Source organism: Hippocampus zosterae, chromosome 11, assembly GCF_025434085.1.
Source record: "Hippocampus zosterae strain Florida chromosome 11, ASM2543408v3, whole genome shotgun sequence".
Taxonomy (NCBI): domain Eukaryota; kingdom Metazoa; phylum Chordata; class Actinopteri; order Syngnathiformes; family Syngnathidae; genus Hippocampus; species Hippocampus zosterae.
The window spans coordinates 9,652,973-9,674,633 of NC_067461.1; the positions used below are offsets into that span (position 1 = coordinate 9,652,973).

The 21,661-nt window shown below is 45.5% G+C and overlaps 1 protein-coding gene across 8 annotated transcripts in view; it reads right to left on the bottom strand.

Annotated features, from left to right (window-relative positions):
- Window positions 1-21,661, bottom strand: part of slit1a (slit homolog 1a (Drosophila)) — a 94,310-nt gene that overhangs the window by 12,022 nt on the left and 60,627 nt on the right. For 5 of the 8 annotated variants that reach the window (XM_052079363.1, XM_052079366.1, XM_052079364.1 and 2 more), the window contains exons 10-24: window positions 18,127-18,198; window positions 15,737-15,808; window positions 15,551-15,622; window positions 15,194-15,337; window positions 13,842-14,005; window positions 13,212-13,235; window positions 10,527-10,671; window positions 9,098-9,172; window positions 8,880-9,023; window positions 8,490-8,633; window positions 8,253-8,419; window positions 6,455-6,587; window positions 4,413-4,481; window positions 4,248-4,319; window positions 4,091-4,162 (exon numbers count right to left, since the gene is read on the bottom strand). In XM_052079363.1, coding sequence (XP_051935323.1) covers window positions 4,091-4,162; window positions 4,248-4,319; window positions 4,413-4,481; window positions 6,455-6,587; window positions 8,253-8,419; window positions 8,490-8,633; window positions 8,880-9,023; window positions 9,098-9,172; window positions 10,527-10,671; window positions 13,212-13,235; window positions 13,842-14,005; window positions 15,194-15,337; window positions 15,551-15,622; window positions 15,737-15,808; window positions 18,127-18,198 — 1,569 coding nt within the window. The remainder of the gene's footprint in view (window positions 1-4,090; window positions 4,163-4,247; window positions 4,320-4,412; window positions 4,482-6,454; window positions 6,588-8,252; window positions 8,420-8,489; window positions 8,634-8,879; window positions 9,024-9,097; window positions 9,173-10,526; window positions 10,672-13,211; window positions 13,236-13,841; window positions 14,006-15,193; window positions 15,338-15,550; window positions 15,623-15,736; window positions 15,809-18,126; window positions 18,199-21,661) is intronic. The other 3 variants (XM_052079365.1, XM_052079371.1, XM_052079369.1) reach the window with 1 other exon arrangement.

Below are 21,661 nucleotides of genomic sequence, written 5' to 3' on the forward strand. Positions count from 1 at the left end.
GTGTGTCACGTGATTCTGTTTCATCAATTTCGTGTTTTACTACATCCCCCCCAAAAAAGAAACGAGGCAGTCTCAGGACTGCATGCACAGTCTTGACGGCCCTACAAAGAAGCAGTTTTCAAAATGACTCGTGCACTTTCATCCATGCCTGCCGAAAAATGTCCGTCTATCAGACCCTTACTTGGATGTGGTGAGCCGATTGAGCTAGCTGTTTCACAAGTGTAAACAAAGAAAGACGATTAGTTCTAGCTGAATTTTCCTTCATTTATTTTTACAATTCTTATTTAAAGAAAACATTTTAAATGTTGTTCACTTGACATTCATGCTCTGATTAAAAACAAACCAAAAAGCAATTAAGCGGTTACTCAGAACTTCCTTCCAATAAGTCAGGGCAAAGCAACTCACTCGCAAAGCCACACTAAACGCAATGAAAGTGTCTTGAAACAATAGAATGTGGATGCGCATGATTTTGAGTGAGTGGCCAGCAAGCGGCAGGCGGGCAAGCACGTGTGCCAGCCAGCCAGCAGTGTGCCAGCCTGGCACATGGGAGCAGGCAGCCAGGGAGTCTCGGGGAAGTAACCTGATCCGCTCACATACTGTAATGACATCCTCTCTTTGTCTTGTGTGCAGCTGTGCATCATGAAATCATGTCAGCTTCATGGCTAACATGTACAGACTGGATCAGGATTTCAGGATATGTCTTTAAAGTGTATATTTTTTCTCTTTTATTTTTTACTTTTTACTTTCTTTTTCCCGCTCAACCCAGCATGTGGGCCACACCCTGGCGCTGTTTTGGATCACCCCCCCAACCCCTCACTCATCATCCCCCACACCGAATACTCAGCAGGCCAATTAGCAGCTTATTAATAGGCGGCTCAAAACCACAAACTTCATACACACACGTGGAATCTCACTCGGAGCAAAACCGCACAGCACGCCCGCGCCAGGTTTGGGCCCGGTGTTCCGTTTGAAGCGTTAATGATGCTTCTCGTCTTTACTGCAGCGTAGAGTTAGAGGTACAGCTTGGTAAAGGTGCTAGCACCTCAGGGTGTGTGACTATCCCGCTCACACAGCTTTCACTTCACGGTTTCCTTGAAGCTCCAAACTTTGAATTGTCAACTTGGGTCTAAAAGTCGAAACCCATTAACTCATTCACTCCCAAAGACGTTTTTGAACGTCTTTTCAGACTTGGCCAAGAATTGGCTGGTACTGAATGAGTTAATTGGAGCTCATTGTTGCCTTCACCCCCGTGGGCTCACTGAGTAAAGAAACAAAACTGTGAGAGCAAAGGATGTTAAATTGGAGCCGCTTGATTGAGTGGCACAGTTTTACTGAGGTAATTCACACCTAAACAAAGTAAATTGCGGTATGTACAGTACTGTATACAGACAACTACTGGCTCATTTAGGGGAATAGGACATAACGTGGGGTCATACAAGGGAGAAAAGTAGTTCTACCATCAACAAACACAGGAAGGTGAGATTTGGAAATGTCTTCTCATTAGTTGAAATTTTCCAAAAACTCTGGACAACAGGCCGCATACCCAAATGTTCATTTTGAGTCAGCATCAAAACACGAAACTTCCTTTTGAAAATATGCAAATGTATCGACAGGTAGACAGGAGTGGTTAGTGCAAATATAGATCTAAGTCTGAGAGTTGTATGTGTGTGGCGCCCTTAGGTAGGGGGTTGGTGAATTGGGGGGGGGGGGGGGGGGCTTGGCGTTTCACATGGCGTCACCCAGGCAGTCTCGTGGAAGCAGGCCTGGCGTGAGTGAGTAAGAACAGAAATAACGGATGGCGCTTCATTAGGGGATCAAAGCGACGCTTGCAAGTCAAGCAAGGCGACATCAAGGTAATGACGGCCGAGCTTTGCTCTTGTCGGGCGCTAAAAGGCCTCTCAGACTTTGTGTGGAGTAATGATGGGGGGCTTCAGTCACATCCCACCGTAAAAAGCTTTGTTGTCACTAGTAAATTTTTTTCTCTTTTTTTTTTTTTTACGTGTGCCTGCTATGAGCACACATGGGAGGCCGATGTGTCTACCTCAGCCTGCTCAAACTACAGCCTACGGACGACTGTGTGTTTCGTAGCGGCGAGCACCGTTAACTAAAAATAACATTTCACACAGCACATGGATGTGCCGCCTATGAGAACTAGTACTTACTAAAAACAATAATAGATTTGAGATTTTTATGGTTGATAGGTTTGACATAGATAGGTAAGATCATTCTGCGGTATGCTGGCAACCAGTTCAGGGTGTCCTCCGCCTACTGCCCGAAGACAGCTGCGATAGGCTCCGGTACGCCCTCGTGAGAATAAACTGATTAGAAAATGGCTGGATGGGTGGAAGTTAAAAACATTTCTAACATCTTAAAGAATAAAAATACAGTGCCCCAAAACACTTCTATCAGTTTTAACGTTATAAAAACATGCCTTTAAGTATGGACTTTCTAAATCACAGATTTCACTTATTGCGGTGGTGGTCTGGAACGTAAATCCAGCGATGGAGGGGGATTACTGTAATTCTGATTCGGGAAATCCTTCCCTTCACTTATGCATTATTTTTAGGGTATTTAAGAAAACAAAGGTGAAGGATGATGAAGTGGCCCTTGCAGCCTTTCTTTTTTTTCTCTGTATGCAGCGCTCAAAGAAAAACGTTTGGACACCTCTGGTCTAAACACACGCGCAAGCGAGTCTCCACTGTGTCTGGCCTCAGTGAGCGAGGCCGTCGATTTGAGTTGGAAGGCGAGGCAACGGCTCCAAATCTCGCTTGGGTTTCATCATCTAAGTGTCGCGCACGTTTATACGCAACATCTCAGTTACTGAGCAGAGCGATTCTTCCCCATTCGGAGCCCACGGTCAGCGAGAGGGCACAATCAAAGGCTCGCAGGCACCGTCAAAGCCATTACGGTTCGCGCGGGGGGAACATTCTCGGGTAATCAGTGTCATGGTGATTGTGCGCAGCGGCCCCGGCGAGGTGTGGGCCGCGGGTGCTGAACGCCGAGGTTGCCATTTGCGCAGAGAAAATGGGTCAGAGGTTGTGTTTGTGTGTGTGTATTCATAAGCTGTCATAACTGTTTAGACGCCTCACTTCCCTGGAGTTTATCAAAGATTCTCAACATCTGCTGGCCTCCTCTCCCTCTTTTGTCAAATATTCTTTTTAATCACTCATTTAGGCTGATTGCAGAACTTCTCAAAATAACTTTCCTGGTCTATTTTGTGCTTCTTTTTTTTATGTTTTCTCTTTTTCTTCTCGTCTTACTGTGCTTGTTTTTCCTTGTTCAAGGGTAGTGGAGTGCCTGAAGTGGACTAAATGTGAATGATTTTGGAATGCATACATCTGTCCGTCTGTCCATCCATTCATGTTTTCAATACTACAGTGGTACATCAACTTACGAAATTAATTGGTTCTGGAGGAAATTTCTTTAAGAACATTTGTAAGTAGAGACGCATTTTCCATGTAAATGCCCTAATCCATTCCAAATCCCCCAAAATTCAGACATAAATGTTTTCTAAAGCATAAAAATGCATCAAAATATGTAACAAATACATGTTGCAATTAGATTACAGAACAATAAATGAGAGTTGTCCAGAACATAAAAAACAAAGAATAAAGAATAAAAATGACGGCGATTTAACTCAAAACTGCGTCCTCATCGTCTTTTTGCCCTCTTTAGTTCATGTTCTCTCAGAAGTGGTTTTTACCTGCCGTTTTGCAAAGAACTACTCCAAAGACGTTCGCTTTTGTCGATTTTTAACAATCATTTGAAAATTTCCAAGGCAAAAATCTGCATAGTGAGTGCGTTTTAAAACTTTGATTTCCAGTACATTTGCAACCGGGTCATTATTTAAGTATGTTTTAAATTGTTTGTCTCTATTCAATGACAGCGTTAATGTTGTAACAAGGATACAGTTGGCTCAACCAATACTAAATATACTTTTAGGGAAAAAAAACTCTGCCTTGTCATAAAGCTTCTGTATTTCATCATTGGTAATTATGGTGGTACTTGCAAAGCCAGGTGGTATTTGAGGTGATATTTGGTGTAAAAGTTTGCAAACCACTGAAAGAAAGCGGAACATTTTGGAACTCACAGTAGCCGGAGAGAGTGCAGTCCACTGAAGGCCATTTTGGGAATGCAGCGCAAGGAGTTGTAGCTCAAGATTCTGTAATGTTAAAAAATAAATACGATAAAAATAACACTGCATTAATTTGTTTTAAGAAAAGGAATATGAGGACGTCGGCCCTCACAAGGTGGTGAGCTGGCTCATGTTGGCAAAAGATGAGTTGGTCAGAGAGTTTATCTTGTTGTTGCTTAGATCCCTAAAAAAAAACAAAAAAATACGAGGGCGGGGGGAATCAAGCAGCTTTATGTCATGTTATTGTTCACTGAGATCACACAAAAAGGAGACTTACACCAGCTGAAGGAACTTAAAGGTGGACAGATCCTTTGGTAGCACGCTGAACTGGTTTCCATCCAGATACCTGAAGGAAAAGAAAAAAAAACAACCCACATTCATTCCAACCTCTCTACAGAGCATAATTTAATGCTTCGTGTACTAAAAAGAGAAATAATCCTGTCTTGAGTTTACGATTGCTATTAATCCTTGGCGGTCAAAGCTATATTTCTATCATGTTGAGAAGAAATATGTTGCTTTTGTTGGAACGGGCCAACTGCTAGAGAGCGGAAGTCTCGCCGCGAGAGGGATTAGCAGCGTTTGGAGAAGCGCGTCACATCAAAGGCTTTGGATGTGTCGAGTTGTTGTTGACGCTCTTGTGAAGAGGGTGTCGATCCAAGCACGCAAACAGACAAAGTGGGTTGCACTCGAGAATATTATTTGCCAATCTCCCCCTTTGCCGCAGTTGAAGTTCACTTCTGGAAAGCCCCTTGAGATAATGGCCCATGTTGTTTTTGAGGGAGTCCGATATCCAACACACCATGACAACAGACATACTGTCGACTTCAGCTCCCAAATAGCCATCATCCGGCATACACGTCGACTCAAGATGAATACCAGGACACAATTCCAAAAGAGTGCAGCGCCGACAAAAGGCGCATTTTATAGAAAAGACACTGCGACACTAAAGGTCCAGGACTTCTTGAGGAACACACCACCCTCCCATGCGTGTGTGTTCCCTTGCAGCCCACCGTGATTGTCATCATGCCCGCGAGGGCGCAGATGCTGCCAAAGCAAAGTGCTAGCAGAGGACTGCCACCCTGACAAATGGCCTGAGAGGAGCTGCGGGGGGCCTTTTGCCTTTGCTTTTGTTGAGTGGATTCAAAAGTTGGTGGGCTGAAGAAAGGGGTGTAGCGGTTAGTCAGGGGGCGGGGGGGTTGGACTGCGGGGTAATAATAGGTAATGAGGGTGTTTGCAGGACACTTTAGATAATGACGGTGTGGCGGGCGCTCCAGATGACTACATGAAAGGCCGAAACGGAGTGGCCCCCACCTGGTCACACCTGCTGGGACAATGACGGGCCTCAAGGCTTGCGTGTGCGTGTGCACGAAGCGCTCACAGCAGTATTGGAAAGTTCCATTCCCTCCCCTTTCCATTGAAAAGTGCTCATTAAAATGTCCTCTTGCGCCCCTCTGCTCCCGTGGACAGGCTTTTGGCCCTCACACAAGTATGAGCGCACACGCACTCACCAGCACACACACACGTACAAGCTCCTTGGCCACCAGTAAGAGAGTGACATCAGTGCGAGCCCCGAGGGACTGCGGGGGGAAGAGCACATGAGGAATGTCTGCGAGAACAACTACAGGGCTAGATCTTGGCCACTTTTCCTGCATGCGCTCGTCTCTAAAGTGATGAGATGTGTTTTCTTTGACTCAAATCGCCTGTCACGCCTACCGTAGACGCGCATTACGCGTTGGGGAACACCTTTGAAAATAGTCACTCGGGATTTGGGTTTGATTTCGATTTTCCATCAGGCTTATTCTCTCCCTGGACTGATTGATCGCCAGTCACAGGTCTTACGCAGCCGACGGACAATTCCGAGTCTTCAATGAACCTAACATGAATGTTTTTGGAGTGTGTTTTAGTTCACAGTGATGCTTGTAACACGTGACTAAGAAACACATTTACTTAATAATGGCTTACAATATAGTCCGATGAAAGTGACTTAACGCCGGACTTTTTGACAAAAACAAAGTCGTCAAAATGTCAACGGTAGAGCGTCTGTCTTCAAAGGCGCACCTCAATGTTCGCCAATCCAAATTCAGCCACAGTCCGGCATGGTTTGAATGTGAACGGTATGCCGAGAGTGTGCCTTCAAATGACCGGCGACCATTCGTGACTCAGGTGTACCCCACCCACCTCGTGCTTAAAAATCCGATGGATTCGGCTCCAATGAGGACAGGCGCTATTGAAAATGGTGAAATGTCTGCACGGAAGCATTATATACTAGCCTTCTCCTCAGTCAAAGCCACACGACTGATCTGCTGCTACGCCACTTACAGTTCGGTCACATTTCTGGGGATTCCTTTGGGCAGCACGTGGAGATGCTTGTTACTGCAGCGAACAACCGTCTCCAGGCAAGTGCACTCGCTGGGGCACTGAGGTCTGGGCACACAACTTGACTCCTCGTGGCCTAAGGAAAGAGAGGAAATTGGCGGGGATGACAAAGAGTGCGCGAGCCGCGTCGATTACAGCCTGCGTCGGAGTTGTCAAAGCGGGCAAAGAGAAAGTGTCGAAAGAATGAAAAGTTGAAAGGCGAGACAAAGCGCAAATAGCACAATCTCTCAAAGTGACAGTGGCCTATTGAGACAAAGAAAAGATAGTAAGTCTACGGGGAACGAGATAAAGGAGCCTGAGTAATATAATATTGACTAGCCTGGACAAAGAATGGAAGTTGGCCCCGAGGCCCGGAGACAAGTCGAACAATAATTCCGCTGCAAATAAGCCGGCTGGTCAATAAGGCAAACGGCTCAATAGCTCCACTCGGCCCGACATCGACAAGCGGTTTAGGAAGCGCTGAGCTGCAATCTATTCGGTAAACAAAGAGCTGGACAATAGCGCTCATTATTGCAAATGATCACTGGCAGTTTACGCGGATCGCACTCATAACGGACCGCAGTGGAAAAGCTGCAGTAAAATTCGAAAAAAAAAATAATAAAACTATAGTTCTGAGAAAGTTTGCGTAAGGTGGACAACTGCCTTTTCATGAACTAAGGACAAACTATGGGAATGAGACCTTAGCATAAACCTACTAAGATTCGCTACCTGTACATTTTGTCGTTTTTGAACAGTGGAAGAGCAAATTGAGTGTCATACACATTTGCAAGAAGAGTGTTACTCTGAAAACATTATTATTATTTAGCTGCAGTAAAACCTCACAGTGAAGGACGTTCCCCCCAAAAAAATCCTTCAGCATCCAAAAGCTTTTTTATGGAAAGTACAATAGTCCCTGGGGACTAAGCATGATTAAGAAACAAAAATAATAGCTTCTATCTTAACGACTCGTTCCTTGTTTCGATCTAGCACAGTTTGCATCTTTAAAAAAAACAAACAAGATCTTTCACATCGTCATTGTACACCATGAACCTTTGTATTGTTTACTTACTGTATTTTCAACTCTACTTCAGTATTAGTCCTGATAATAACTCAATCTTGATTGCTTGAATGCTTTTGAGTCAAAGAGTGAATATACTTTGGTTCGATACATGTCAATAGGCTGGTTTTGTGAAATCTGCACAAAGAAGCCATGACGGTAAGTTTATGTGCAGATAAATTTCCGGCCATAACAAAGCATTGGTAGCTCCTCCTTTTTTTTTTTTTTTATAGAATGAAATCACTCATGGCTCTTGCACCTTTGAAATAGAGTTTAGGAAGATGTATGCTTCAGGACCATTCATTTCCAATGACAGCATCAGAAATTAGCGATGTTTTAGTCAATTAAATCAGCAATTGAACATTTTTTTGGCGGGGCATGGAGTGGGGTTTGTATAATCGTCTCATTCTTAACTCATTCACTCCCAAAGACGTTTTTAAACGTCTTTTCAGACTTGGTCTAGAATTGGCTGTTACTGAATGAGTTAATTATCCTCCAGGGAGCGCGACCTGCACTAGTTACTAAGCAACTCTTCGTGCGCCAATGCTGCAACTGACCAAACCCCCACGATCATAGTCATGATTTATTTATTTATTTATTTATTTCCGAAATGCACTAAGGAGTGGGACCCAAATTTCGTTGTATGCTATACAATGACAATAAAGGCGATTCTGATTCTGATTCATGTGCAAGCACATACTGTACCTTCCTCGCAGCGGAAATCAGGAAGCGCTACATCCTGCAGGGGGATCTCCTTGAGGAAGGCCGGACGCTGGCAGCGAGGATTCCCCGTAACGATCTTCCTGCTCCTCAGCCAGTCTCCCAGCCAGGACAGGCGACAGTCGCAGTTGAAAGAATTGGCAAGAAGGTTTCTGCCAGAGCGATAGCGTGTAAGGAGGCGTGAACGTGAGAATTTTCTGAAGGTTGGAATTGGGATCTCACAGGGTGGAGAGGGTCTGCAGGGTATCGAAAGCTCCAGGGGTGATGGTGGTCAACTGGTTGTCGTAGAGAGACAGCAGACGCACGTTGTGGAGGCCGGTGAAGCTGTCGTTGTGGATGCAGCTGATCTTGTTGTTCCTCAGCATCCTGTGGTGAAACGGACGCAGTGTTAGAAGAAAGACATTGGAATTAAAATGGCTTTTCCCACGCTTCCTTTTTAGCGCCCTTGCAATATTGCAGATTTTTGGAGCATCGCAAGGCTTGACAAATAAGCAACTTGAAGCTGGCAAGCTCGGCCTCATGTGGAGAACTGTCCGAGCAAGGGAGTCAGAGCAAGCAAATAAAAATATGTTTGGATAAGTTTAAATGTGTTTTTAGTCACATGTGACTTACAGCATGCGGAGCCCATCCAGGCCACGGAACATCTCGCTCCGGACCGTGTCGATCTGATTGGCTGTGAGGTGAAGCTCATTGACGGACGAGGCACCCTCGAACGCGCCATCCTCAATCTCCGTGATTTTGTTATTGCTGAGGTTGCTGGAGGGAGCAAACGCGGGATTAGGAAACGTCGAAGCTGCAATAAAAGTCACGGCGTCAAATGATAGTCTTACATTTTCTTGAGCTGGGTTAGGCTCTTGAACGCGCCGGTGGCCTCCAGAGTGGTGATGTCATTGTTGTTGAGGCGCCTGGAGGAAAGCATTGACATTTCATAATACTGGCAAATGTTTTTATATTTCTCGCCATGCAGTTTGATTTTTGCAAATTTGAATACAAAATACAACGATAATAGATATGTTTTTGGAATCGTTGTCCAACTTCCTATTCCTGACAGCACAAGGTTTCCTTACTTTCAGATTTGAACCAATCTGGTGGGCGTGGCTGGCACGTTGCAAATGTTTTAATTGGTCAGAGGGGAACACGCACATTTTGCTTGGCAACGGGTGAATAAAAGAGAAATTGTGTTGATTTATGTTGCTGCAGAGTTGCGTTTCAGAACTTTTTATGTGGCGCATAATTTAAATGTACGATATTGTTGAGGATTTTTTTTCCAAGCCCAACCCGCCATGGCGTTTCAACACTTCCATCATCTATATATCGTTTTTTTTTTTAATCTATCCTTTCTATACTATTTCTCTTCAACGATGTTTATAACATTGTCATGAGAAGAGACATTGAAATTAGTTAGTTAGTTTGTTAGTTCCGCCCGTTCCTATTTGGAACATTGGGCGGCGAGTTTAACTCCAATTGGTCCGGTCACTGGCGACCCTTCTTGCTCCATGCCAGCTGACACCCATCTCACTGAGGTCTTCTTTGGCAGTCTGTCTCCACGTCTTCTTTGGCCTACCTCTATTCCTCTTTCCACCCTCTGGCATCCAGTCCATGGCCACACTTGCCGGTCTCTCTCTTGGCAGCCGGAGTACATGGCCGATCATTTTCCTTCTCCTTTCAGAGACAATGTCTGACAGTTCAGCCACTCCTGCTTTCTTCATCACCTCCTCGTTGGTGATGTGGTCTCTCCATGAGATCCTCAGGATGGATCTCAGGCAACGCCGATGGAAGACATCTAACTTGTTGGTTATGTTGGCCGTCTTCATCCATGTCTCACATCTCATATTGAAATAGTTTCCCTGATATGGGGCCATCCACTGTATTTTTCAAACTACAAGGCACACCGAATTTGTAAAGCACAGTCCCTTGAACACAATATCTGTGTTGCATGATGACTGATTTCTCTTGCCTTTTTACTATTTTACTTACCTTACTTTCAGTCAAATTATTATTGTATATGTTTTATGTTCAATAAACAAACGAAAAAGGAAATGAATGAAAAGGTCTATTTTGGAAATCTCCATACAGAAGGCGCACCGGGTTTTAAGACGCATTACTGTATCGCACATTCGACATCTATGCAGCATGCAAAACGATTTTTAAAACACATTCAAGGATTTGAAGTGTGCTTTACGGGCCGAAAAATAAGGCTAAGTGTATCAAAACGCCACCGTCGCCACGCGATGGACGCGCGCGAAACACATTGCTTACAGCTCAGTGGTGGATGACGGGATGTGCTCGGGGATCTTGGCGAGCTTCAGGTTGGAGCAGTCCACCACGTTGGACTCGCAGCGGCACTTGGGAGGACACACGGGATCGCTGTTGCAGGCGTTATTCAGCCGGGCGTCCTCGGCACCTGACGCGAGGAAGGAAACGCACGGCCGTCACACGCAGGGAAGCGATGACATCAGCACTTTTCACCATACGTCCGCCAGTCACGCATCTCCACCACTTTGGCGGGTTGTCCCTAACTTGCTGCTGACCTTAAATGCCTGCAGCGGAAGCTCCTCTGCCATTCATGGGGGAGGCGCATGAATGGGGAGATGTGGGGGGGGGGGGCTTATTTTAGTGAGGTGAGCAGCGGGCCGAAAAGGAACGCTACCCAGGGAGACAGAGATAAGTACGGCAAAGAGGATTCGGACAGTCAGCTTCAGTGAAGCAGAGGGCCCCCGGGAGGACTTGGCCAGTCAGGTGAGACGGCGATGAAAGATGAAAAGGTGGGGTGAGGCGCTGGTCCTGATCGGAGCTAGAAAGTTTGAGTACTTTTGCCACCTCCGTTCCCGATAGAAGACGTGCCTGGGAGGAAGCAGGTCGGCAGGAGATTGCGAGACGTTTCCCTGCACTTCCTCTATGTCTATGAATAGACGTTACGTGCCAAAAAGTGCGCTGCCAGATACATCGGGACTGCTCAATAATGGAACAGCTCCGGGAGCCACTTAGAACACTGTGTGTGTCTATCAGTGCTCGTGTGTATGTGTGTGTGTGTGTGTGTGTGTGTGTGTGTGTGTGTGTGTGTGTGTGTGTGTGTGTGTGTGTGCATAGGTTCCATTTAGAGGGAACAACCCAGTGTTTTCTGTTCGAATCACATTTTATGTCCCTTTCCCGCTTGCATGCTTCGCAGCGGTGCACCTCTCCGCCTCTGTTAAGTTTGGGCATTACGTCACCAGGACACCGCCGCGGGCCACCCAGACCACACTCACCAGCAGGAAAACCTCAACCAAGAAGCAAAGGGGGGGGACTTAAATAAGTCAAGCGTGTGTCCAAATAACGGGACGTCATCTGAAGCCACTGCGTAACCGCAAAGCCTCGTTGTTAACTTTATTCGAGATTGAAGAATGCATCTCATTGGTAGAAATAACTTCCTTTGGACACAGTAAAACAGCTCATTAAGGAATTTTACTTCGGCCAGACAACAGGAAACAGCATTTCCTGCCGGAGAGGAAGTAATGAAAGGTCGAGCGCCGTTCAAAGCTTTGATCTTGATGACGCCAAGGCGTCCCCGAGAGAGATTTGTGAGTCATCGTCATTAGTATCAATAAGTACATGGTGGACACAATTTTACTGCGTGGAACCCCAAAGAGGACCAAACATATCATATGGAATTTTTTTTCACTTATAAATGGCACCACACGAGGAGCTCTTTAATCCACTCTGATCCTCTGCGGACAAACAGAGTGTCCCAATTGTGTTGGGATACAATTCATTTGGTTGAGAGTTGCAAGATGGCCTGCTTCACCATCTTTCGGTCTTTGAAGTTTTTGCACATCAAACTAATCGGACCTTTCCGGTCACGCTGGAAAAGAAAAGGTTCTTCCCCACCCCAAACGATTTCAACAAAGATGCAAGCATGGAAATGTCCAAAATGTCTGGGAAAGATGAAGAATTAAGATACAAGGGCACTTGATGGGTTTACACTAAAAGAAAAAGTGTGACCCGGTACTTTTGTCCATGACAGTAGATTTTGCTGCACATCAGTGTTTGTTATTTGAGGGATGCCAAAAATCCCATTAACTCCCAACGATCAAATTTTGTTTTCTTCTATCGTGTGCATCTCATTTGGCCTCCAAGCCAGCATTATCGCGACGTAGGACACACAAACGCATATTAATTTACACATACATGCAAGTCAAGACGGTGAATCACGGCATCACCGATCCCCGCCTCCGAGTTATTTACTTGGAAGTTCCCTTGCCAAGACGTCCGGAAACATCCGCCGATAGAAATCGCGCCCCCCCCCCCCCGACAAGCTTAATTATCTTTACTGATAGGGAGGACGCACATTCCCTACCTCATTGATAGACTTTCGAGCACGCTCTTGCCAAAGCAAAGAGTCTCTTTCCCCTCTGATGGCATAGAAAAACATTTACACATTTATCATCTTGAAAGACGCTCAAAGGTACTGTCACTAGCGGGCCCGGTTAGCTGATTGCATGGATACCACCACCTGTTTTGTTCCTGAACTTAAAATATGATTCGTGTGGATTTGTTCGTGTTTTAAACGCCATCATTACATGATGCAAAAAGTCATATTTTGCTTTATATTACAAATAAATAGCACTAAGACGGTGAAAATATGAATTGAAAACATGGGCGGGGGGGGGGGGCGCACCCAGTGACCAACATTTTCTCATGGCCCATAAATCACAACCGACTTCAATCGATGTTATTTTTTCCAAGTTATCTTCTGCAACACATATCAGTTCGATCATATTTTTGAGATTTAAAAATGCAAAGTGCCTTTTTTTTCCCCCAGAGCTAACTTTTGAACTGCGTGTAAATAATATAAATCTGCCACCAGTTAAATGAATCATTTGAAGGGAATGTTTGAAGGGGGGGGGGGGGAGAAAAAAAGGGTTGAGGATGAACAGTCAAAGACAATGGTCGACATGAACTCACCTGGGATGACGTACTGCTCCTTGGCTGTGATGGAGAAAAAGACAAAGGGAATGATGTCAGTGGGTGCTGGGAAAACATAGGCGGGGGGGGGGGGGGGGGGGATGCTTCAACACCGTCATATACAATACACAGTTTATATATGACGCAATGTATGTGACAAATGAATGTGAGATTTCTGTGGCAATGACAAAGGGTAAAGTAAACAAGTACAGGACAATAACAAATGGAAGGCATAATAAGGCAAAAATAATAATAATAATAATAAAATGACACCGCCGCAGCAACAACACTGTGTAAGGGCAAAGCAGTATGTTGGCAGATGAATAGGAATGTACAGAAAGGGGCGATAACATCTTTGGCCAGATGTAGTCTTAAACTCGCCTTCTGAACAGCGATCGCCAAAGAATTTATATCATGTGAGGTAAGATGAAGGAGCTAAGGCGTGCAAGTCCGACCCGCGAATGATTGATTGATTCAATAATTCTGTCAACACGTCTTGTAAAGAGGGCAAACTAATGTCAGCCATTGAGTGATTGAGGAAACAAGGCAACAGATAAGAGAGAAGTCAACTTTAGAGCCCCCCCCCCACCCCCAAAAAAAGGGAGAGGCACTTGGAAACCGTGAGCCTACCGGAGCAGCGGAATTTCTTGCTCTTGATCTGCCCGATGCGTTTGTTGGCCAGCCGACGGGGGCTGGCGCAGCGGGCGCCGCTGGTCTCGATGGGGTTGGAGCGCAGGTAGTCGGCGAGCCACTTCAAGTTACAGTCGCAGATGAATGGATTCTGGGCCAGGTGACTGCAGGGAGAAGACCGGACACGAGTTCGAGTTGTTTGAAGGTAGAGAGAGTACTTGGCTTCGGCTTTACCGGAGCACTTATGCCGCCGCTGAATGATGTGGTGACGAGAGGCTTGTTTTACAGCAAATAAAATATACCAAATCGTTCTTATGGTTGCCCTCAGGGGGTATGGGGGCTGCTTCATAATGGTGAAACCACATCAATGTGTAATCGCTGCAGCCCATCAAAAATAATAAAATAAGAATAAGTACGGCGATTGAGTACTTGTGCTGAGGTTGGGTGCAGGAGGGTTTCCCAACGTTTATTCAGTCAAGGCGCATATTTCACATGAGAAAAATCTCACCCACCACCGAACAAAAATGCCGCAAAAAGTAGACGCACACGTCAACGATGTGACACCGAACGGAAAAGCGTTCAGTTGTTCTTTCCGTTACTTGACATTTGCTGGAAGAAAGTAAAAACATCAATCGTTTGTCTTCTTTGTAGGAGATGAAGGCTGCAGACAACTGGAACAGTAACGGCTTGAATAGTGCAAATTAATATGCTATCATAACACATTCGTTCATGTTTTGGCAATATGCGAAGAATCGTTTGCATTTGTGTCTCGCAAATATTAAAAGCATATCGCAAGCAAATACGACTGCTATGCAGAGGCTGAGCTGCGCTGTATTTGTTCACGGCCTCGGCGTACCGCTAAATCTGACGCTGTTAAATTTCTTATGTTCTTTACGGGTAACCCAGTGATTGCCCCATTATATTCCATACCTGCGCCTGCATTTGTATTATCAGCATTTTTTTTAAATATGATGCGGAGAGTCGAATCTGGCTCACTGGCCTTGAGTTCAACAACCCCGTTGCCCCATGCGAGTGAATCTATCCCTGGGAAAAGTTGTCATGTTAAACATGTTCCAGCACGAGCTGGCGGATGCTCTTTTGAGAAATGTGTTTTGTATTTTAGGGCCAAAATGAAAAGGGAAGAAAATTCCACAGTGGAAGTTGAAGTTAATTGTTTTTCTTCTCCCCCCTGCAGAAATCTGTGTGTAGTTTTGAGGATGATAGATTTACCCTATTTTCTAACACATCATTTCATTTCGTGCAATTCCAAAGCCTTCAGAGTCAAAACTTTTACGTGAGGTCTCGGGGTTTTATGGCGTCCACGTGAGTGTATCACCATGTGTTTCACTCACAGGGTCTGTATCGCTCGCAGTGAAGCGAAGGTGCCCTTGGCCAGAATTTGGATCTTGTTGTCGTAGAGCGACAGCAGCGAGAGGTTCTGCAGGTCCTGGAAGGTGTTGGCACGGACGCAGTGAATCTTGTTGGCGTTCAGCAAACTGCGAAGCAATAATGGCAAAGACGAGAGTCGGGGAGGGAATCGGGCTTGTCAGACTTGATTTATTTATTCATTCATTCATTACGTATTCCAGCTGGAGAACAAAGCACAGGTACAAAGTTTACTCAAAGGTTAAAACTTCTTCCTGGAGTGGGAGTAAAACCATTTTGTCTGCCGAGTGTATACGTGTGAGTGTCTGCGTGTGCGTTCTTACAGCAGTTGCAGAGCATAGAGGCCATCAAAGACACCCTTGGGCAGGTCGGTGATCTTATTTCCATACAACACGCTGAGAGATCACAAAACGTGCATGATTTAAACCCGGAAAAAATGACAAGCCAGATGAAAATTTATGTGGGCCCACATGCACAAACACGGACGGGCCTCTGGAAGGAACACTTACAGCGAGTTGAGGGAGCGCAGGCCCTGGAAGGCGTCTGGAGCGATCTCCGAGATCTGGTTGTTGCTCAGGTCTCTGTTGGTCAAGAACATCAGTCAGGGAGACACTTGGATTTGGATGACGCTAATCAAATAACAGCTGTCGCATCGAAAGAGGAGCTCATAAATGTAATCCCGGAGCTTCAGCCCTCTTTTGGAAAAATAGCAGCAGGATTTTCTTTCCACACTTATTATATTTGCTTCGGCCTGCGTTGGGAGTTAATTAGTACAAAAAGCAACGCAATTATCGCAACTCGGACGCTTTCTTTTAATGGAGTCAGGAACCATTGATGTATGATGAACGAAATAGATCACTATAGCTGAACCACACAGACTTTTATGTCCCGCTTGGCATTTTGCTGAAACTAACTTAAACTTGCAGTCATGTAGAAGTAATCGAACAGATTACAGCACTGCCGAGTTATTAAACATGATATGCATGACTGACAGTAGGCTGCTGGTGAACATTGCAGTTGTTAATAGGATCCACATCCTCCTTCCCACACGTTAACCACTAATCCTTTGTGTGGCTGTGAATGCAACACTCAGCGGAAGCAGAGCTAGTGAGAGAGAAAGAGAGAGAGAGAGAGAGAGAGAGTGACAGGATGGACTGTGTCCTAAAATTGCAGTCCACTCGGCAAACTATTGGAACGAAATCATCAGGTGGTAAAGAAGGGGCAGAAGTTCACATTTGGGGGTGGGGGGGTGGGGGGGGGGGGGTTACAGTTAAATAATTTCATATTGTCGCTTTGGGTTTGGAAATTTCAATAAAGAGCCAACATCTGCTCCAGTGAGTGTCTGTAAACTCAGACAGCAGTGTGTGTGTGTGTGTGTGTGTGTGTGTGTGTGTGTGTGTGTGTGTGTGTGTAATTTCCGAGGATAAGAAGATACACACAATAGGCGTAACGCCAAGAATGCACCAGGATAGAAAACCCTCCAGTGCATATACTATATATCATAAGACTATATTTAACTGGGATAGATCACATCTGACATATTTTATCCACCTCCTAGGAGAGACATAATAAAGACATCTGCAGATGATATCTCACGAAGGTTGCAACATATGATATATAGGTGCTGTTGAAACCGTGCGTGTACTGAGGTAGTCCATCGGCACGCGGCCAGCTCAGTCAACGCAAGCGCGGAGGGTCAACGTCGACATACCGCAAGAGCAGACCTGGTGCTAAATGCGTAATCAGCAGCGGGCCGTGTTTTGGGGGTACCGCATGGAAGACCTTAAATGTTTTTTTCCTAAATGTATAGTGGCACGGTTATTCTGCTCTGATTTTCTCCTCGAAGAAAGTACAGTCAAACCTCTGTTTTCGAACGTGAAAACCTCTGTTTTCAACCAAATCGGTTTTCAACCCAAAATTTTGAGTTTTTTTTATACCTCGGCTTATGACCGAAAATCGGTTCTCAACCAAACTGAGCGCACTTGAATGGGCCGCTTGACTCATCTCGCCTTCCTTACACGAGGAAGTGACGTGTAGCGTTGCATAGTAGGCAGACGTGTTCAATGGTTTCGGTTTTTGAACAAATCGGTGATCGAACAGCCCTCTCGAACGGATTATGGTCGAAAACCGAGGTATGACTGTACAAGGAAGCGGAGCTATGCAAATTAGAAATAAAAAAGACTCCAGATATACAGCATAAGATGAATCTTAAATCGGCAGTCATTCAATACAGGAAGCATAGTGGTTTCTCTAAACTAGGCACAGGCGCCGTCGTTTGCGGTCTTAATTTCACTCACACCCGATCCAGTACTTGCCTTTTCGGAACAAAATACTTGTTTTTGCACCAAAACAAAGTCATATCTAAGGCTATGTTTTATTTTCCCTCCCTGCTCCAGTGGCTGCCGGCCTGAGAGAAGAAACGGTTAGATGTTTAAACGGAGAAGCGGCCTTCAAGTTGAGCATAAAAACTCCCTGACCTTCCGCTCTTCCCCGCTTCACTTGCAGCTACGTCGGCCAGGCCCGCTGGCGTTACGGATTGCGGCTGACTGACGGGACAACTCAACTACCGGCCTGTCGCTGTTCTCACTCTCGCCCGACAGCCAAGCCTCAGCCGTTTCATTCCAGCACACTCTCTGTGCCCTTCGGCGTCCCGCAGGCGCAACACCCCCCGCACGGGGGCCGGAGCGCCACTTGCCAGGGGAATACCAGTGAACAGCGTTGGAAAGATGAGAGCTGTTATTATGACTGCGTAGCATCTGCTGCACACCGCCCTAACTCTGAGAATATGTTCTCTGGGCGCAGACAAAATAAATGATTCGTGTTTCGTTGGCAGTGGACAGAGACAACAGGCTGCCTGCAGCCTCTTGATGTGTAAGCGTGTCCGTGTTGGTGTACTTACATCCTGCGCAGCTTCTTGTAGGGGGAGAAGGCTCCTGCAGGAACTGCCTTAATCCCATTCTGCTCCAGACGGCTAAGAGAGGAACGAAAATACAACCGGTGAAGCAAAAATAGACTTCACAGAAGAAAAAGTTTTCCTTGAATTTTTACTCAAGTTTGTTTTGTCAAGTCGTTGCGCAAAATAAAATCATGCGGATCCAGATACATTTTTAAGCAGTTGTAGAGTTGATTATAAGATTGATCTGGCTCCGGTTGATTTTATTTTTTTCTTGCAACCAATTGACAAAATAAATTCAACACCGTTTTTTTTTCTAGTGTTCTCCTTCACCTCTGATTTATACGAGTGGTGGGAGAAGTTGTATATGTGAGTCTCAAGTCTCAACATTCAAGATTTAAGCACATCCCAAATTGCTGAAGAAAAAAAATCAAGCAAGTCACTGCTAAATTTCAAGAAAGTTATTACTTGGGGAAAGCCAGTCATAAGACATTTAAGGCATATACAATCTTGCTCAGTCACAACATCGGTTAGTTAGCTGTGCTAACATTCACAATCAACCAGCTTTTCAACGATCCCAAACCAGTATCCGTAATTTAAACTTTGCAAACTTTGTGTGTCTTTTATTTTTTATCGTGACGGATGAAGTTCGATATCATAGCTGTTATGTCTCTTATCTTTGAGTTGCAAACTTTTCAAGTGGCCATTGTCTATTTACCGACGGTATCAACGGCATAATCGAGTCTCGAGTTCTAAAACCGGTGACTTAAGTCTGACTCGAGAGTAGTCGTGTGACTTGAGTCCCCTACTTCTGGGGAATCGGTTTGATTGTATTGGGGGAGGTCTATTCTCCAGCGGCAATAGGTGCAGGCATGTCATAACATTCTGAAACCCCATCAACATTTTGCAAACGAGTGTGCCGTGGAACAGGATCTGCGAGGGCCTTGAAATTACAGTCATACTTCTCCTTGATGAAAGACTTTGCAGCACTTATGATCGCCGATGAAAAACCCTGAAAACAATAACGATGCCAGCGAGGTGAAACCTAAGGAAAGTCGGTCAAGATTTCGCCGCGCAGACAATGAAAACATTTGCTCAGTCATTTCGAGGTCTAATAAGTGTCAGATGGTCGCAGGGGAGCAGACGGCAACAGAGGCCATTAGCGTGGGCGTGCGTGTCCAAGCCGCTACTTACAGTGTAAGTTGGTCCCAGAGCAATTCCCCCCCCCCCCCCCCCCCCCCCCGGTGTGGCTGGCAGAGGGCTGTTTATCTGCAGGTCAGTTGACAGCTTTTAAAAGTCTCCTTAACAAGGCTAAGCGGGCCGAGGCCGAGGCCAGCCGAGTTTCCGTCCGCCCGTCCAGCCACCAGCACGACAGCAAATGAGAGGCTAGCGCCAGGGACGCGAAGCGGCGGGCTAGCCTAGCGAAGATCGTGAAAAGCTATTTGTCACCACAAGGAAATGGGGATTATTTAAAACCTGCAAATTATTGATGATCGTTGTAACCGCAACCTCTTAAAATGAGGGGCTTGCTCTCAGAGCGAGAACATTTCCACACGATTTAATCATTCAATTACAGACATTTATGATTTATTACATGCCTTTGAGGGCCCGCGTTGCTATGTTTATGGGCCGAGTGTTTTTGCGAAACATAAACCGCTGCTGCTCAACTTCAGAAAATGTTCAATCTGGAGTCCGCCCCCCCTCAGAGCACGGCATCCATCCTCTACATATGGGTCCATCTAGCGGCGCAATTGACATTCTTGGGATGGCAGTGATTCCAGACCACAGATTCCTGTGGTGGCCGTGCTCTCGTGGTCTGTTTTAGTCTGCTTGTCCCGATGTGTCCGTAATTTTGCCACAAAGTGACGGAGCTGCGGTTCCTTCGCCCTCACAAAGCGGCTGAGCGCTGGGCCAATGTGGCTTTTTGTGCTTTTTCTTAGCAACAAGCTCGTCTCGCTGCTCTGACACAGTCACCGGGTGTTGCTTGAGTTTTTTTTCTTTTTGTCACTCCTTACGAATCGATACGTGCAAGTGACTAAATCCCTCAATCCACAGAAGAGTTGCCGCATCTGATCGAGAAAACTAAACAATCCCTCAGTGCTGCCTTCAATCAATGCTTCCCATCCAATCCGTCAGTCTAAGCGCTTGCATGCGTGTCTGTCTGCGGGCCAGTGTCAACACAATCAATGGTTCTGATCCTTTTCATTAAAGTCCGAGCATGGCTTTCATTAGAGGGATACAGCATTTTCTTTATGAGTTTGAAAGTCACGGCAGGCGAAGGCCAGGGGGAGGTCGAGCGCGGCCGACCGTGGCGCATAATAATCGGTTGTGGTCGCTGTTTGGGCTGACTGGACCTGCTCTCGCATGAAACCGACCAAAATCTCCACAGCTATAAAGTAAACACTGGCATTCATTAGGGGAGAGCAGGGCATAGGTTGTGTGATTTCTTTTTTTTCCTTCCTTTTTTCACATAATGAATGCGTGTGTGTATGAGTACCTCATTAACAAGACATGGGGCTAGCCTTGATATACATCAGTAAGCCTTCCTGTAATTGAAACTGATTTTGTAACTAACTTCAACGCACTGCACCAAACGACAGAGGCCACGATCACAGATGATCCTTCCTGATATTTTATCTCATTCTTCAATGCTGATCTGTCTGGTTGTATGGTCATTCGGCAAACTCGAAAGCACAGTACAGAAGGGGAGGAGGAGTCGAGCCTAAAGATGTAAGGCTTTGTTGGGAACGATGGAATGCGAATGATATATGAGCGTTTTTCACCGTGGGCTTGTAAAAGATGAATCAGAGTTTGTTGGGGGCAGCCGTGGTGGAGTCACAATGAGATGTGAAGGGCAGGGAGACCTTTTAAAATGTCTTGATTCGCGATGCGGTCAACTATACGGTGCAGGGGAAAACAAGCATTCCGCTCTGCTGTGCATTACAGGGAGCCTACGGGCTCATCAATGTCGAATTTAAGATGCTTGAGGAGCTCTTCAATGAAATTTAAGACTTTCTGACCATATTTCAAGCAGGTAAGAAAGTCCATTGTAGGGTATACAGCTGAAAGTAGTAGCCCACAACAAACTGTCCGGAGATAACTGATCGTTCAAATTCTAATCCAATGTGATGCAAAACCACAAAACGTGAACTAGAAATGTCAGTTTCTGTTGCCCATGAATGTGGAAGAGTTGATTCAGAATTGAAACAAAAAGGTGAATTATAAGGCCCATCACACACCAAGCTATGCGGCTGAAGACTATGAAACTGGACAATTGTGAAAAAGGCAAAAAAAACCCCCAAAACCAATGGCAATTCAGACCCACACGTTAGGCGATTTGCCTTTGCACAAACGCTAATGGAAAACTGCTGTTATCGGGAAACAATATTTTGAGGCTCCACATGCGCTGTAGTAATAAAGAAGTAGTTTGTCCTGGCCCCTGAAGCTAAATAACAACAAAAAGAAGGGGTGAGAAATAGATGGGAAGAAGTATGGGATCTTTGAAAGGATATTGGCAATGATAGCTCATGTCATTGACTTT